The sequence below is a fragment of the Nerophis lumbriciformis genome, linkage group LG19 (genome assembly GCF_033978685.3).
Source record: "Nerophis lumbriciformis linkage group LG19, RoL_Nlum_v2.1, whole genome shotgun sequence".
In the NCBI taxonomy this organism is placed as follows: Eukaryota; Metazoa; Chordata; class Actinopteri; order Syngnathiformes; family Syngnathidae; genus Nerophis; species Nerophis lumbriciformis.
In genome coordinates this window covers 31,408,836-31,428,527 of record NC_084566.2, presented here as the reverse complement: position 1 = coordinate 31,428,527, position 19,692 = coordinate 31,408,836, and the positions used below count along the sequence as shown (strand labels likewise).

The 19,692-nt window shown below is 39.3% G+C and overlaps 1 protein-coding gene and 1 long non-coding RNA gene across 2 annotated transcripts; one reads left to right on the top strand and one right to left on the bottom strand.

Moving 5' to 3' along the window:
• Nucleotides 1–6,232: 6,232 nt before the first annotated feature.
• LOC133618513 (uridylate-specific endoribonuclease C) lies at nt 6,233–19,449 on the bottom strand. Its single transcript, XM_061978958.2, has 7 exons — nt 19,386–19,449; nt 17,091–17,190; nt 14,200–14,311; nt 7,388–7,509; nt 7,209–7,321; nt 6,907–7,060; nt 6,233–6,844 (listed from the first exon to the last, which is right to left on the bottom strand). The coding sequence occupies exons 1-7, from the start codon at nt 19,394–19,396 to the stop codon at nt 6,584–6,586; spliced, it is 873 nt and encodes a 290-aa protein (XP_061834942.1). The 5' UTR covers nt 19,397–19,449; the 3' UTR covers nt 6,233–6,583.
• LOC140679579 (uncharacterized) lies at nt 6,588–7,642 on the top strand. The gene is made up of 4 exons (XR_012050992.1): nt 6,588–6,856; nt 6,935–7,069; nt 7,140–7,312; nt 7,409–7,642. It is a non-coding gene; the product is annotated as an uncharacterized lncRNA (long non-coding RNA).
• Nucleotides 19,450–19,692: the final 243 nt, after the last annotated feature.

Genomic DNA, 19,692 nt, shown 5'->3' with positions numbered 1-19,692 from the left:
TATATGTGTTAAACATGCATGTATATTCATTAAAACACTATTAACATGTAACCAAAAACGGCAACAAAAAAAAAATATAAATTATATACTGTATATATCAATGTATATATATATATATGTGTGTGTGTATATATATATATGTATATATGTGTGTGTGTATATATATATACTGTATGTATATGTATATATATATATATGATATGTGTGTGTATGTTACTCATCAGTTACTCAGTACTTGAGTAGTTTTTTTACAACATACTTTTTACTTTTACTCAAGTAAATATTTGGGTGACTACTCCTTACTTTTACTTGAGTAATAAATCTCTAAAGTAACAGTACTCTTACTTGAGTACAATTTCTGGCTACTCTACCCACCTCTGAACAGTAGTATCAATATATCTTTCTTGTTACATTATATCAATTTGGATATTTTGCTAAAGTATCGCACAATGCATTACCAGCAGCTATATTGGTAGGCTTTGTTCACTGATAGTCATTGTTTACCATAGCGCCACACGTTATATTTCGGATCTATTCAGTCTAAAATAACATTGCACCGGCTTTGAGATGATGGAGAAATACTATTGAGTCATTGGATAAATCCTTTCGTTGTTACAAGTACCGTATTTTTCGGACTATAAGTCGCTCCGGAGTATAAGTCGCACCGGCCGAAAATGCATAATAAAGAAGGAAAAAAAACGTATATAAGTCGCACTGGAGTATAAGTGGCATTTTTCGGGGAAATGTATTTCATAAAAGCCAACACCAAGATAGACATTTGAAAGGCAATTTAAAATAAATAAAGAATAGTGAACAACAGGCTGAATAAGTGTACGTTATATGAGGCATAAATAACCAACAGAGAATGTGCCTGGTATGTTAACGTGACATATTATGGTGAGAGTCATTCAAATAACTATACCATATAGCAGTGGTTCTCAAATGGGGGTACGCGTACCCCTGGGGGTACTTGAAGGTATGCCAAGGGGTACGTGAGATTTTCTTTTAAATATTCTAAAAATAGCAACAATTCAAAAATCCTTTATAAATATATTTATTGAATAATACTTCAACAAAATATGAATGTAAGTTCATAAACTGAACTTCAAATCAAGTAGGCTATTCCATTCATTACCCTAAACCCAGAGTTTCCCCCATGCCATGATGGTTTGACCCTACCTGGCGGTGCCACACGGCACCAACTGTCAATCAACTATCGATGTAGAAAACTATGGAGGCTTGGTTAAAGCGTAGCAGTAATGCAGCTGAAAACAAGGAGGAACATGTGCCAAAGAAGGCCAAACCAGAGCCGGCAAAAGTCAGACAGTATTCCGAAGAATATGTGTTAATGGGATTTAGGGTTTAGGATTAGGGGGTACTTGAATTAAAAAAATGTTCACAGGGGGTACATCACTGAAAAAAGGTTGAGAACCACTGCCATATAGAACATGCTATACGTTTACCAAACAATCTGTCACTCCTAATCGCTAAATCCCATGAAATCTTATACGTCTAGTCTCTTACGTGAATGAGCTAAATAATATTATTTGATATTTTACAGTAATGTGTTAATAATTTCACACATAAGTCGCTCCTGAGTATAAGTCGCACCTATGAAAAAAACTGCGACTTATAGTCCGAAAAATACAGTAGAAAACCGCAATATTTGGATGTGTGTATCCTTACCAGATCGACAAGTCTGTGTGGAGGAGAGATCGCGACATCTTCACCGATGTTTCACAAACGGACTTGGTGAACTAATTAACTTTTCAACCCAACCCATTTTACACGTTGAAAGACTTTCAAAATTTAAAGAGCCTAGAAAGCTTTGACTGGTTTGTTTGTGGATGGGTCCGTGACCTTTGTGTTTATCTCTATAAACCCAGTGGACGCGGTGTTGTCAAGGCTAGAGTAATGCACTCTGAGAAATGATCCGACCCAAGTTTGACACTTAATGACGGATGACAAATCTAAGGTCATCTCAGCACACTGTGACTGTAAGGCAGGAGAATGTTGTTCTCATGTCGCTTCAGTTATGTCTTATGTGGAGGACACAGTCCGGATTAGAGAAGTTAGTCCAGTATCCATTATCAATACAACTACTGTCAGTTATTCAATTTGGTTAAGCACATGAAGTTAATGCGAAGTGGGGCTGGGGCATTAATTTTTACTTACAAAATCTTCTCAATTACATGAAATGATCCAAACAAACATAGCACGTCACATCTAATCGGTTGATTGCAGCAATACATCCTCTGATCAGCCGCTTTCCTCTGTCCAGAAAGAATTGATTGATTGATTGAAACTTTTATTAGTAGATTGCACAGTACAGTACATATTCCGTACAATTGACCACTAAATGGTAACACCCCAATAAGTTGTTCAACTTGTTTAAGTCGGGGTCCACGTTAATCAATTCATGGTAGAAGCTTAGGAATGCGATAAAAGATAGTTTTATTTTCCCTACTTCAATTGTGGCAGTTGATCATCGCACAAGTCGCTGGCATTATGATTATCACTGGATATATGATCAGCAACAATGAGTGTGTTTACAAATTAAAAAGTCTAACAATATGGCCACCGGCAATGCATTGTGGGAAATGTATAAACCTCCAAAGCCCTCTATTGTTGCTACTTGTTACTACAATGTAACACAGAAAGTTGGAGTTTAGTTTGCCAAATATGTAAACAGTCTTTTGAATTAGAGATGACAGTAACAACTTGAGGTTGTTTATTTATAGTCTCCACATTAAAGTTACTGTGAAATGAAGCGCAAAAAAATAACGTACATTGATTTACACATACAATCGCACTTACATGTAGGAATCATGTTAAATCAACAATACCGTTTGGTATAAACAAGGAAAAAAGAAATGCAACCATACAGGATAAAAGGTTGGCTCCTAATTATTCTGTAATATTCAGTAATTCCACGATTGCACCAAGAAAAATTCCTAGTTTGTGAACCCGTTCTCAAACAATGGCAATACAACTATTCTGATTCTGATAATGCTAACGTATAATGGACAATCCCATTGACAGGCTAACAAAAGTTAGCATCGTGATTGTTTTGAACTCTTACAAAGGTTTACCAAAATAGATTTTTACGCAACAAAATTGACAAAACTGCAAATGCATTTCTACTTACAGGCATATAATCACCAAACTGTGGAAACAAAAAATGGCTGTTAACTTTGTACTGGTAGTAGGCGAGTTTGCTGCTCTGCACCGTGTACTTATTAGCTACAGAAGCCTCAAAGCTTAAACTCATTTTAAAACAAATAGCCTAGTCAAAGTTATGTTGATCATGACTGCCAGGAGAGGGCAGCACATATATCCATACATCCATTTTCTACCGCTTGTCCCTCTTGGGGTCCTGTGGGGTGCTGGAGCCTATCTCAGCTGCATTTGGGCAGAAGGTGGGGTACACCCTTGACAAGTCGCCACCTCATCCCAGGGCCAACACAGATCACCTGGTGAAATGTTACCTTCCTATATTGCTAAATCTCAAAAATGTTTGAAAAAATCTGAATATATTTTAATTTGTGTCGGACCACCACAAATGAATGAATGCAACAACTAGTTTAGAAATTGTCACTACAATAGGAGTGTCCCTTGAGTATTTACATTGTTTTGTCATCTTCACCATACAGTAAATGATGCGACGTCTGAGATAGCGTAAGTACTCTTCAAGATTTTAGACATGTGTCTGGCTACAAATTGAACTTGGATAAAAGTTAAATATTTCCTATAAATTCTGCTGCTAATAAATATCGTCGGGCAGCACGGTGGAAGAGGGGTTAGTGCATCTGCCTCACAATACGAAGGTCCTGAGTAGTCTTGGGTTCACTCCCGGGCTCGGGATCTTTCTGTGTGGAGTTTGCATGTTCTCCCCGTGACTGCGTGGGTTCCCTCCGGGTACTCCGGCTTCCTCCCACTTCCAAAGACATGCACCTGGGGATAAGTTGATTGGCAACACTAAATTGGCCCTAGTGTGTGAATGTGATTGTGAATGTTGTCTGTCTATCTGTGTTGGCCCTGCGATGAGGTGGCGACTTGTCCAGGGTGTACCCCGCCTTCCGCCCGATTGTAGCTGAGATAGGCTCCAGCGCCCCCCGCGACCCCAAAAGGGAATAAGCGGTAGAAAATGGATGGATAAATATCGTCTGCACGTATTTCTCTTTTAAATTTGCCTTGCAAAGTTTCACATACTTGGGTGACCAGGTTACACATACGCTTGCAAAGCTTTATAAAGCCAACTTTGTTCTACTAATGTCCAGAATCCAGAGAGATTTTGAATGCTGGTCCTTACTTAATTTATCGACAGTGGCCCGTGTCAACTCTGTTAAAATGAATGTAATTCCGCAATTTTTTAATTTGTTCCGGTGTATACCGCTTTTTCTCTCTGTCTTTCTTTCGTAAATTAGTCAGATTTTAGACCTCATTTGGAGTGGAGGTACTCACAGGTAAACAATATTTACAGAGACCCAAATTGTCGGGAGGATTAGCACTTCCAAACTTTAGGTTTTACTACTGGGCCACCAACATTAGAATTCTCAAATATTGGCTGCAATATGAAGCATTTGATCCGTGCCCGTTATGGCTGGTTATGGAGGCTAATTCAACCAAATCAGTATCTCTTAGGGCTCTGGTTCACTCTCCCATCCACTCTTCTACTTCCGCTTTTACGAAGAATCCAATAGTAAAAACCTCATTCGGGGGTTGGGTTCAGTTCAGGTGCTATTTTGGTTTACAGACTATTTCTAGTCTTGCACCCATCATTGCTAATCATGCTTTCCTTCCCTCTCTTGTAGATAGTGCCTTTTTAAGATGGTCAAGTCTGGGGATCAACAACATTAAAGATTAATACATTGACAACACCTTTCCCTCTTTCCAGCACTTTTGTGATAAATGTTCACTCCCTAATCAACACTTTTTTAGATATCTACAGAACCGCAGCTTTGTTTGTAATACTTTTCCCAGGTTTCCAAACTTACCGACTAACACTGTTTTAGATGCTTTTAGACACCACTTCCAACTTTAAAAGGATACATTTCACTTACGCCTTGAATCTCTGTATTCAATTAAGTCACTTTGGGAGCGTGACTTAGGAGTAACCCTATCTGAGGAGAGCTGGATAGAAATTTTAAGTCGAGTTCAAAGTCTTCTGTTTGTGCTAGACACAGCCTTACATCGTACTTATACTAAGGTCCGGCTGGCTAAGATGTATGACGATTTATCGGTATTATGTGACCGATGTCAACAGTCTCCACCTAATACATATGTTTTGGCTTTGCCCATCCCTGTGCAGTTATTGGACTGACATTTTTAAAACTTTGTCTTTGGTAAATGGTGAAAAGATCAAATTGAATCCTCTAAGTGGACTATATCATCTTCTCTTAGCCAATCCCAAAAAACTTTGTAGCATTTACTACTTCGTAAGAAGACAGACTCATTGTTCTAAATTGGAAGGCTGCAGCGCCTCCCTGCCACACCCGCTGGATTAGAGATATTCTTTATTTTCCTTAATTTGGAGAAATTTAGGCTGACATTGACCGGTTGTTCTGTGAAGCTTCAGGAGGTTTGGGGTGATTTCCTAAAATATGTAAAAAAAGCCTTTTTTCTGCTTTTGTTTATTGCTGCACCGTGTTGGGGACCTTCAGGAGTGCAGTTGTCTGTGGCTTCCTGTCAGTATTTGCCTGTACTTATTTGACTGATGCATGTTTCTTTTTTCCCTAGTTGATCATTTTTACTTATTTATTATACATATCATTTTGTGGGTTAGTTGTTTGGGGGGTAAAAAAGACCATTTGACATGTATTTAATAGTATTTCTGGACTGTATACGACAGAAATGTAATGAACAAAAAACAAATAAGACTTCTGATAACAATTTGGGTCAATCACGTGCAGTTGCTTTGTTGTTGGAAATAAATGTCTTAAAATGTTGCAACTTTGTGAAAGAAAGAAAAATACAATAATTATTACCGTATTATTCGGACTATAAGTCGCAGTTTTTTTCATAGTTTGGCCGGGGGTGCGACTTATACTCAGGAGCGACTTATGTGTGAAATTATTAACACATTATCGTAAAACATCAAATAATATTATTTAGCTCATTCACGTAAGAGACTAGACGTATAAGATGTCATGGGATTTAACGATTAGGAGTGACAGATTGTTTGGTAAACGTATAGCATGTTCTATATGTTATAGTTATTTGAATGACTCTTACCATAATATGTTACGTTAACATACCAGGCACGTTCTCAGTTGGTTATTTATGCCTCATATAACGTACACTTATTCAGCCTGTTGTTCACTATTCTTTATTTATTTTAAATTGCCTTTCAAATGTCTATTCTTGGTGTTGGCTTTTATCAAATAAATTTCCCCCAAAAATGCGACTTATACATGTTTTTCCCCTTCTTTATTATGCATTTTCGGCAGGTGCGACTTATACTCCGGTGCGACTTATACTCTGAAAAATACGGGTATTTGTTTTATATTCTTTAAAGTATGAGTAAATACAACATACGGTTGTCTTGTACTTAACAACTGTGATTTGAGACGCTGTGGCTCGTTTACAAATCCTGGTTGTTGCTGCTGAGGAGTTTGGGGTAGGACGTGCCGATGGAGCGCCCGTGGCGATAGACCACCAGCTCTAGCGTGTACTCGTCCACTTTGACCAGCACCGACATCCGCTTCTCCGTGGACGCGAGGAAGATGACGGTGAAGAGAGCAACCTCGAACTCGGGGCTAACACCGATGAAGGAGCCGCCGATGGGCTTGACCAAACCCTTCCAGCTGAACTGCAGGTTGAGGACGTGGTCGTCCTCGTCGGGCTGTAAAAGATGGTGAAGTAAAGGCGTGGCAAAGAGTCTTTACGTCCTTGTGTTTGTCTCACTGTGTTTTTTTTGTCTCTTGCTTTGTAGCCTTTGTAGTCGATGTGGTCGCGCTTCTCCTGCAGGTAGAACTGCACCCAGTTGTGAAGACCCATCATCTCCTGGCCGTACTTGGTTTCCCCAACAAACACGTGCTCGAACCCGCAAGAATCCTCTCTGATGAAAGCAAGTGCACTCAATTATCACACATTTCTTGCACTAGTAAATAAATATCCAATAAACTTTTCCTTTACAGCTAAGATTTGGTTTTTAAAGCTAAGGCCTTCAGCTTCCCCTGGTGGTGACTGGAACAAAAACAGCTCACCCTCCGCTCCTGTCTCGGTGGTACAATCTGAACCAGATGTCGTAGAGCTGTCTCTTGAAGTGCGTAAGGTCTGGTGGAGACTGTCTCTTCTGGATCAGATACTGGTGAGCACGCTGGCGGTGCACAAAACAACATGGTTCCTGATCGCCCGTCTACTGTCACACAATTTGTGTTGTCACCTTCATAACTTCTGTCTCCAGAATGGCGTCCAGAAACTTGTGGTTCTCCTCGAACTCCTCTGACGTCACCTTCTCTGACACGCCGGTCGACATCTCGTAGTTGTCCAGCAGGTTGATGAAATCTGCATCAAGGATAAAGCAAACGTGCTCACAGTTACTTGTTCTAGTAAGTCCACGGATCTCAGATTCTCATTACAGCCTTTTTACACAGATCAGGACTTCGATATGGCACGTCTTTGGTTATGACCGGGTCTTATTACACAGTGTCTCCCCCTCTGTTACTGTTACTTTGTCAGGAATGCGGTAAATTGCAGACTCTCTGCTGTTTGTAATGTTGTTAGCACTTTTTTTTTTTTTTAAAGACAAAAAAAAAAAATTCAAATCCAAATTATTTAGAGGGGTTTATCCGGAAATGTTTTAGATCTCATTTATAAAAAGCCAAAAACCTAATTGTGTTTTTAAAAGCCGGTTTCAACTAAGTCCCTGCAATACTGTAATTAGTTTTAGAAAAGTTGGTTTTGCTAGGTGCTAGGGCTGGGCGATATGGCCTTTTATTAATATCTCGATATTTTTAGTCCATGTCACGATACACGATATATACATACTTGCCAACCTTGAGACCTCCGATTTCGGGAGGTGGGGGGTTGGGCGGGGGGCGTGGTTGGGGGCGTGGTTAAGATATATATATATATATATATATATATATATATATATATATATATAAGAAATACTTGACTTTCAGTGAATTCTACCTATATATATATATATATATATATATATATATATATATATATATATATATATATATATATATATATATATATATATATATTTTATTACATATATATATATATATATATATATATATATATATATATAAATAAAAGAAATACTTCATTTGTTTACTCATATACACACACATAACACTCATCCACTCATTGTTGAATTGTCCATCCTTGTTTTATTCTCTGTCACTATTTCAGAACACACACATTATACAAATATACATTATAAAATCAATAAGAAAACGGGAGCTCTAATTTGGGAGTCTGAATTAGGATCAGAAATTCCTATATAAACATTTCGCACTCACGTCTCGCCTTTTTGTATTGATTACTGCAGCTGTGCACTGGATTCATTCACAAATACAAACTACAACTCACAAACACTTTAGAGTTAGGCTCCACCATCAGAATGTGTACTTAAACTTATAAAGATCACATGGATATTATTCAGTGAGTTGATTTACCAAAACTAACCTGTTATACAGGAGGAAAAAGCACACAGGACGTTTCAATTGTTCACAGACTGGTTGCGCTCATCACAATGACAAGACACTTCCGGTCTGCAGGTGATAGCATTCAATTGGGAAGAAACGCCCTACTGCCCCCTACTGACCAATGTGAATACTGATAAATGTGTAATGACAGACCCCGCCTTCCGCCCGATTGTAGCTGAGATAGGCTCCAGCGTCCCCCGCGACCCCGAAGGGAATAAGCGGTAGAAAATGGATGGATGGATGGGTGTAATGACAGCTCCAAAAACGAATTCAAACCACAAAATAAAATGAATAAATCAACACAAAAATGTGACACATTATGGGTGGGTCACATATGCATGTACAGTAGATGGCAGTATTGTCCTGTTTAAAAGTGTCACAACATTGCTGTTTACGGCAGACGAACTGCTTTACGGTAGACGAAAACTTGACTGCTGTTGTTGTGTGTTACCGCGCTGGGAGGACGTTAATGAAACTGCCTAACAATAAACCCACATAAGAAACCAAGAACTCGCCCTCGATCATTAGCTGTTTATATTGTGGGAAAGCGGACGTGTGAACAGGCTGTCAACACGTCACTCAGGTCCGAGCTGGAGGGGGCGTGGCCTCCAGCTACGCCTGAATTTCGGGAGATTTTCGGGAGAAAATTTGTCCCGGGAGGTTTTCGGGAGATGCGCTGAATATCGGGAGTCTCCCGGAAAATCCGGGAGGGTTGGCAAGTATGGATATATATCTCGATATTTTGCCTGAGCCTTGAATGAACACTTGATGCATATAATCACAGCAGTATGATGATTCTATGTGTCTACATTAAAACATTCTTCTTCATACTGCATTAATATATGCTCATTTTAAACTTTCATGCAGAGAGGGAAACCACAACTAAGTCAATTGACCAAAAGTGTATTTATTAAACAGTTATTAAGCAGTGGCACAAACATTCATGTCATTTCAAAACAGAAAGTGCAAGATTGTCAGAGACATTTTAAAACAAGCTATGAGTGCACTTTTGTGCATGATGTCACTAAGATGACATATCAAAACAACACTAAATTAAAGTGCACTTTTTGTACAGAACGCCACTACAATAGTTTAAAACAAATAAAGTGCACTTTTGTGCATGATGTCACACAAGATATTTCAACAACTCATATAAAAATTAGCTGTATAATAGGAAATCAAATAGTGTATGTCCTTCGCTATGTGGTAGGTTCCTGCGGACGTTATCTCCTGTTGTTGAATATTTTTTTCATACGGTGTTGATGTGGAAATAGTTGCTTCCGCATTTTGTTGGCTGTGGCACCGAACGAAGATGTTGACATGCGGAGTTTCAAACACTCTTCGTTCTCTAGCGGGTGACTTTTCAAATGATGCTACACATTAGCAGTGCTGCTACTTTTTGTAGCAACGCTTTTGCCGCATACTTGACATATTACGGTTGTCTGTTCGACATCTTTCCGCTTGAAGCCAAACCACCGCCAGACGATGGACCCCGAATTAATTCTTCCTTCATTTGTTACCAGATTCGCACCTTCTTTCTCTCATATTACCACTCGCACCACTTCGCTAGCATCACAGCTAACGTTACCCATGCCGCTACTAATGTTGTGTCGTTCGAACGAACGAATCTTTTGAGTGAACGTACTGAACCGAATCACTTCATGAACTGTTTCGTTCCTTTCTCAGTTCAGTTGAGCTCCGCCGCGACCATGCGGGTATGAGTGGAACTGGTGCATTCTGTGACTCACTGAACCCTCGACGTCGGCGAACGACGCAGCCAGCTACTCATCATGGGGGCGGGGGGAGGGACTGAGCGAACGATTCGTTCACCGCGGATTAACGACATGAATCACTCAGTGAACGACAGAATCAGGACTTGCGAACCTACTGACACAGAGAACTGACTGTGTCGCGGAGGAGGACGTTACATTGAGGCTCTCGTTCAGTCACTGTGCGCGTCGTTCATTGGGTGCTGAGGGCTTGTGTCGTTCGCGAACTGACACACACCGAGATCTGCCGCTGGGGAAGCTGTTACTGACTGACTCATGATTCGCCGACCTGCACACAGAACTGCTGCTGCAGAAGTGATTCAGGTTCACGTACTGAACTGTGCTGACTGTGTCACTCACTGCCTGGTGTACTGCATGCACAGAGCTGTGTAGGGACTCGCGTTCACCCTATTTGCTGCTTCTCCCGCGAATGTCTGCACTGTACTTTTTCTTTTTTTTGGGGGGGGGGGGGGGGGATTCGGTGAACGAATTTTTTGAACGACTCAATTTAAGGAACTGATTCTAGTGATTCAGTACAGTCAAAAGAACTGCCGATCCCAGCCCTAGCCGCTACCTCTCTGCTCTGCGAGAGTGTATGACATTGCACGCGTATGTTTATGTTTTATGTCTGTATTTGGGGGGGGGGGGGGCAGTACATCTAAGAAGGACATTTCCAGACTGGAGAAACTGATCAGGCGGGCCGGTTCTACGATCGGAATAAAACTGGACTCACTGGTGACGGTGGCAGAGAAGAGGACTGTGGAAAAACTAGTGAGCATCCTGGATGATACCAGTCACCCTCTGCATACCGTTGTCAGTAGCCAGAGGAGCCTGTTCAGTGCTAGACTGCTTCATCCCAAGTGCAGGACTAATAGACTCAAAAACTCCTTTGTCCCACACGCCATTAGACTGTACAACTCCTCTCTAGGGGGGAGGGAGGGTACTAGGATGACAGGGGATGCAAAACAATAACAGTACAATACTTTTTCATAACATGGTCACTACTGTCTAGTTTCTCTTGTTATATTCTTATTTTACTGTTATATTAGTATTCTCATTGATGCTTTTTATTTGTATTTTATTGTAATATTTTTCTATTTTGTTTCCATTTATACCCACATTATTTACTTTTTACTTTTTAAATTCGATCTCAATTCTGTATACTGCTGCTGGAATTTTAATTTTTCTGAGGGAACTCTCCTGAAGGAATCAATAAAGTACTATCTATTAGAGATGCGCGGTTTGCGGACACAACCGCAGAGTCCGCGGATAATCCGCGGGTCGGGCGGGTGACATGACGAAAAAAATAGATTTTAAATAGATCGGGCGGGTGGCAGTTGAACCAATTCGGAAATATATATACATAGTTAAATGTTGTTACCCACATACGAAAAACGAGCAGCACTCTTTGAAACAGTCAATTATTCATCAGGCACTGCAGCACACCACAACACAACACACACAAAAAAAAGCCGGCAGCAAACGTGGTACACGACAAACTAAAAAAGGGAATACTAAAGACCAGGGGAAAAAAGACCAGCTATTTGCCTTGGCCAATAAGTTGCAGGTAATTTATTATTATTATTTATTTAATTTATTTTTGTTTAAATAGGGATGACATACATATGTTATTGTATAATTTAAGTTTGTGCGCGTGATTGACAGCCAAAGGCTTATGAGGCCCATTTTTTTTTTTTTCAACTTAAAAACGTATGAGCCTATGCCTATGCCTACAACATAGGCTATGTGTTTATCTTTATTTTCCTGCCTGTCGTTGACAATGGAGATTGTCTGATATTTTGTCATGGCTGCAGATCAATCAATAAAGGTTCATCTTTGTCGCAAAATTGTTCACTGTTTCACTGTGCACCCCGCCCTCGTCCCTATTTGAGCATTATAACGTTAACAAGTTAATATTCATTGAAATAAATTCAGAACATTTTTTTTACCTAACGAAAATATAGGCCTAGTCTTTCTAAAACATTTTTTTAACTTCTTAAAAGCCTTGTTCTGCTTGCTGCAACTGCGCACACAAAGTGTGAGGAACGCACTCCTGATCTGAGGGCATTGGCAACAATAGTCAACACTTTCTTAATGGAAATGACAATAATATTATAATAATGATAAATAATATCACGCATTAATATCTCTTAGCCACTAATGCGTGGCCAAGAGATATTAATGCGTGGCACGCATTGAATGTCTCTGCTAAATTGGATCAGTCTCCTTTCTTTAACAGGCAAAAGCTTTCTAACCTCACTAATGCCTTGCATCGTCTATATTAGATACCGTATATAACAACGGGCGGGTGTGGATTTGATAAAATGTTAGTTCGGGTGGATGGCGGGTGGATGACAACTTTTGTGATGCGGTTGCGGATGAAATAATTGCCTATCCGCGCATCTCTACTATCTATCTATCTATCTATCTATCTATGAGAAGGAGAGACAAGAAAGAGTGAGGAAGAGCCTGTAGTGTAATGCCAGCAGCTAAAAGCAACTGCGTGAGAACGTATACTGGAATATCACGATATAGTCATTTTCTACATCGCACAGAGACAAACCCGCGATATATATCGACTATATTCTATACATCTACCAGCCCTAATATGTGCCCTTTAAATTGATATTCTGGTCATTTTATTTTTAATTTGTTAGCACTTTTTTTTTTTTTTTTAGACAAAAAAAATACATTTTACATCCAAATTATTTCGAGGGCTTTATCTGGATATGTTTTGGATAGGTCAATCCCATTATATAAAATGCCAAGAACCTAATTGTGTTTTTAAAAGCTGGTTTCAACTAAGTCCCTGCAATACTGTAATTAGTTTTTAGTGCATATAAACATCCCAATTGTGGGTGTCTGGGGCGGTGACGTTAGGGATGGGGGCCCTTTTAGGAGTCTTGTCTATGAAGAATTTGGTGCTACGCCCCTGGGAGGGTGGAAACCTGATGGTTCTACCGTATTTTTCGGAGTATAAGTCGCACCGGAGTATAAGTCGCACCTGCCGAAAATGCATAATAAAGAAGGAAAAAAACATATATAAGTCGCACTGGAGTATAAGTCGCATTTTTTGGGGAAATGTATTTAATAAACCCAACACCAAGAATAGACATTTGAAAGGCAATTTAAAATAAATAAAGAATAGTGAACAACAGGCTGAATAAGTGTACGTTATATGAGGCATAAATAACCAACTGGTATGTTAACGTAACATATTATGGTAAGAGTCATTCAAATAACTATAACATATAGAACATGCTATACGTTTACCAAACAATCTGTCACTCCTAATCGCTAAATCCCATGAAATCGTATACGTCTAGTCTCTTACGTGAATGAGCTAAATAATATTATTTGATATTTTACGCTAATGTGTTACTAATTTCACACACAAGTCGCTCCTGAGTATAAGTCGCACCCCCGGCCAAACTATGAAAAAAAACTGCGACTTATAGTCCGAAAAATACGGTACTTTGTCCCCATTGTTCCATTTTAATGTTGTTTTATACAGAACAGGAAAATGGGTAAAAAAGTGGTTGCTTTTCTGCTCTGACACTCCTTCAGGAGGTGGAATGTCAATCATGTCAAATCCTCCAAAATCAGCTAAATACCTACAATAGTGCTTTTGGATTTTGTACTTCCAATGTATTCTCGTACCACCGAGCAAACAGTATAGTCATCATTGCACAGGTGGAAGACGAAGCTTTTTTTCTTCACTTAGTAAATGAAACATTAAACGTAATAGAAGATACTCAACGTACGAGAATAAGTTTCGATGCTCCTCAGCTTGTCTTCATTGACGTACGTGAAGAGTGGCGCCCTGGCTCTGTCTCTGGCGTAGTTACTGCCCTGGGCCACATAGCCTGCCCGCCCCTTCATTTTCAACACAAACACGAGACAACAACATTGGTGGTCAAGATATAACAACATTGGTGGTCAATATATAATGCTACTCCCACAACGTTCCCCACACTATACGACATAATTGTATTCATGAAATGGGCCCACTTCACAAATCGGTGCCATTTACTTGTTGTGACTCAAAAATTCAAAACTTTTTTCAACTCAAAACCCGACAATACTCTGTTGAACAACTCAAAATGTGTATTTGATTATCTTTTTACTTTGTATAGCAAATACATGAAATATAGCCACATGGTATTTATGCGACTGTTACAAATAACAGGACTGCGCTGCTATTTTTATTTCATATAATCCAATATACAGAAAAATACGGGTGAATTTCTTCATATGCCCTGCACAGGATGTGAATGATGCAACTTCCTGTGAGTTGTGGAATGTTCAGTTCAGTTTAATCATTTATGTAGCACATTTAAAAACAACCCCAGTTGACCAAAAGTGCTGGACATAAAAAAGACAGTGTAAAATATACATTTTCAAACAGCAGGATGAATAAAATACTTGAATATCAATTATATCTTGAAAAAAGTGTAAAAATATAACACCTAAAAATAATAGAATATAATAAATATGTAAAATATAATAAAATAAGAATTGCACAACAAAGCTATTCCACATTTTGTCAGAGGGGGTAATGTGTTAGGGTAACAGGACTGAGTGAAATCCCAAGGACATGACTTAAGTGTGAATTTTTATTATTTTTGATGTGTGTATGTGTGTGTTTATTTTAAATATATTTGGGGAAAAATACATATTATAAAAAAAAAAACATTTCTAAAGTATTTTTCGGAGTATAAGTCGCACAGGAGTATAAGTCCCACCTGCCGAAAATGCATAATAAAGAAGGAAAAAAACATATATAAGTTGCACTGGAGCCCGGCCAAACTATGAAAAAAAACTGCGACTTATAGTTCGAAAAATATGGTAAATGATATATTATGGTAAAATCTAGCCAGGACACAGTCAACAAATATTATTTTTCCCCTTGTTTCACCCAGGGGGTGGAACAACCTCCCTGCTTGGCACTCAGCATCAAGGGTTAAAATTGGGGGTTAAATAACCAAAAATGATTCCCGGGCGCGGCCACCGCTGCTGCTCACTGCTCCCCTCACCTCCCAGGGGGTGATCAAGGGTGATGGGTCAAATGCAGAGAATAATTTCACCACACCTAGTGTGTGTGTGACAATCATTGGCACTTTAACTTTAAGGGGATAGGTCAAATGCAGAGGGTAATTTAACCACACCTTGTGTGTGTGTGACAATCATTGGTACTTTAACTTAACTTTAAATGGCCACTGACATTGCTCGACCACCATGCACATTCAATGAGCCGGACGTAAGCCGGATGTGACATCATTCAAATCCAAGCAATGCACGCCGTTAAAGAGTTGTGATTGGATTCATTCCAAACTTGTCCCACCCATCAACAAGACAAAATTAAATATAATTGGTTTTTGTTTCTGTCGACACTTTCGTCTCGTATTTATACGTTAACTTAGATGTCAGTTACTTGTGTTATCGTCTTAGTCAACGTGACTTTCTTACTCATCGTCTTATTTTTACCTGCAAATGTAAAACAAACAAACAAACAAACAAAAAACTAGATGAGGCAATTCCTGAAGGAATTGCGTGTGATTGCTCCAATGCTGAAGTTGAACTGAAATCCTGGAATGTTTTTTATAATTGTTGAAAGGGAGCACAGAATTCTCAAACAGGCTGAATATTTTGAAGTTGGAACAGTTTGAATCAGATTAAAATTGTGGGAGTTGTGGAACTTTGAAAAATGTCCTGTGGATTTAAATGAGAATTTCCCAGAAATTTTGGAATTTCGGGAAAGTGGAATTTTTTTGGAAAATGGTAAAAAACGTGAATGTCCTGAATGAGTTGAAATGGTTGTTGTTGAAATTTTTCAAATCGATTGAGAAATGTTGAAGTGGTAACATGTTGAAATGAGAAATGGTATGACGGAATTCCTGGAAAACCGGAAATTTATCCAGTTCAAAAAACAACTTTGTTTTTTTGGTACTAATTAAGAGGAATGCTTTAACGGTGGAACGGTTGAAGTGGGTTGAAAAATGTGGGAGGAGTAGTCATCAGAAAAAAAGGGTGGAGATAGGGCTTTGGTAAAACCAGGAATTCTGGAAAATCCTGGAATTTTTTTGAACTTGGAAAAAGTTAGAATTTCTAGAATGGTGGAATTGTTTGAATATGTTGAAAAATGTGGAAATGGTGATAGTTTGAAAAAAAAGCCAATTCATTTTGAATGGGAAAAATGTCCCGGAAAACCTGGAATTCTGGGAACTTTTGGAATTTGTCAAGGGAAAAGCCCGCAATTCCCGAATAGGCTGAATAATTTGAAGTTGGAACGGTTTGAATGGTAGAGCTCGCCAAAATCTGGAGAAGAAGACGAATAATAAGTTGAAGTTGAAAAATAAATAGATGAATTTTGTTGTAGAAAACCTTTGGAGCATTCACACAATAAACAGCTTCGGCTGACTCTGTGGGCGGGCACTGCCTCAAGAGCTGTTGTGGTCAGTGAGTTGGGACCCTGCAGCTTTTTAGCCTACTGACTAGCATGCTTGACTTGTTGTTTGGTCACGGGTTTGAGCCTGGGTGTGCGCAGGGCTTCACGTGGGATGACCACTGTTACGTTACACCAAGTCAGCTGTGGTGTACTCTCCACCCCTTTTGTCCCCTCAAGAACAAACATTGGTATTCTCCAAGTACTGACCTGCGGAGAAATGATGTAATCAGTTCCCGGTTTGAGGCGGTTGACGTCCAAGTGCCAGAGTTCGTTGAGCACCTCCGACAACTCCTGGTTGGCTCCTTGACTGAGGAACACAGCAGATGACTTTAACAAGATGCCGTTTGCTCAGTGGCCTTGTGGTTAGAGTGTCCGCCCTGAGATCGGTAGGTCGTGAGTTCAAACCCCGGCCGAGTTATACCAAAGACTATAAAATGAGACCCCTGCTTGGCACTCAGCATCGAGGGTTGAAATTGGGGGTTAAATCACCAGAATGAGTCCCGAGCGTGGCCAACACTGCTGCTCACTGCTCCCCTCACCTCCGAGGGGGTGGAACAAGGGATTGGGTCAAATGCAAAGGGTAATTTCACCACACTTAGTGTGTGTGTGACTATCAGATAGATAGACTGTATTTATATTATTCACATGTGAATAATGCTGTATAATAGAGCAGTGTTTTTCAACCTTTTTTGAGCCAAGGCACATTTTTTGCGTAGAAAAATTCCGGAGGCACACCACCAGCAGAAATCATTAAAAAACTAAACTCAGTTGACAGTAGAAAGTCTTTGTCGCAATTGTTGGATATGACTTTAAACCATAACCAAGCATGCATCAAGATAGCTCTTGTCTCAAAGTAGGTGTACTGTCACCACCTGTCACATCACGTCATGACTTATTTTGAGTTTTTTTGCTGTTTTCCTGTGTGTAGTGTTTTAGTTCTTGTCTTGCGCTCTTATTTCGGTGGCTTTTTCTCTTTTTTTGGTATTTTCCTGGAGCAGTTTCATGTCTTCCTTTGAGCGATATTTCCCGCATCTACTTTGTTTTAGCAATCAAGAATATTTCATTTGTTTTTATCCTTCTTTGTGGGGACATTGTTGACTGTCATGTCATGTTCAGATGTACTTTGCTCCACAGTAAGTCTTTGCTGTCGTCCAGCATTCTGTTTTTGTTTACTTTGTAACTAGTTCAGTTTTAGTTTTGTTCTGCATAGCCTTCCCTGAGCTTCAATGCCTTTTCTTAGGGGCACTCACCTTTTGTTTTTTTTTTGGTTTAAGCATTAGACACATTTTTACCTGCACACTGCCTCCCGCTGTTTCTGACATCTACAAAGCAATTAGCTACCTGCTGCCACCTACTGATATGGAAGAGTATTACACGGTTACTCTGCCGAGCTCTCGACAGCACCGACAATCAACAACAACACATCATTTGCAGACTATAATTACTGGTTGGCAAAAATCTATGTTTCTATATAATAATCTATATAATTTACCATGAATTGATTATGTGGACCTTAACTTAAACAAGTTTAAAAACTTATTCGGGTGTTACCATTTAGTGGTCAATTGTACGGAATATGTACTGTACTGTGCAATCTACTAATAAAAGTTTCAATCGATCAATCAAAAAAAAAAAAACTCCCACGGCACACCAGACTGTATCTCACGGCACAAGTGTGCTACGGCACAGTGGTTGAAAAACACTAATAGACTGTATTTATATTATTCTCATGTGAATAATGCTGTATAATAGACTGTATTTATATTATGCACATGTGAAAAATACCTAAGTGTTTATTGTTTATTGTGAGCGAACTGTGGTACTGAATTTCCCCCAGGGATCAATAAAGTACTTTCTATGTATTATATTCTACTTAACTTTAACTTTAAGTTAATTTTAATCAAGGTCGACATGCGGTTCCCGCACTTATGTCAACAAAGAAAAAATAATTTTGCAAAATAATAAATTATTCATTTTGACTTAGTGAAATATTAGGAACTTTGCAGATATTGTGTTCATTTTAAATATTAGGATTTAAATGAGAATAACAACTGTCTAATGTTATTTTTGTTTTTTAAGTATTAATGTTAATGCTTTTAGCTGGGCGTGTTAGTCACCAAGTACACAATGTTAAATCTCTTGAGTGTGTGTTTTGCATAACATCTCTATTTTGCAATGTGATGTTTTGACTATGCCCTCTCTTGTTGTGTAACCATGACTATTAACCACCAGCAGACCCTCATCGCACAAAGTCCCCATTGTACAAAGCAACTGTGGTTGCAGCTGTGAAACGATTCAAAACTTATTTTGCAAGAGGAACGACAAAAACATCAAAATTGAACTTTTTTCCCCCCCCTCCCCACCACCAACAAGAAGAGTGCCACTGCTCCATATGTTACAGCAGGCAGACTTGTTTACACAACACAACGTCTATTTTGAGTGCAAATACAAGTTTGCAAGCAGATGGAAATGTCGACAAACTGGCTCAAATACTTTGCTTACCTTCTCGCCATGTTTCCGTGCAGAAGAGAGAGACTTGACTCGCATCTTCGGAGGAAGAAAGTACCGTTGCAGATGCAGAGGAGTCTGTCATGACGTCATCGAGGAAACCAGCCAATGATGAGACGGACAAAATATTCCCGGCACGCCCACCGCGCTGTCATGTGCTCGCCTTATTAATGTCACGTTTTAAATTTGTGTCAAAGCAAGTATTTACGTTTGAATCCTGTGACAGGATGTTTTTGAATAATCGCATTCTGTCCGGTTCACACTCAAAACGGGCGCGTTTCTGCGAGGGAAGAATCATTTT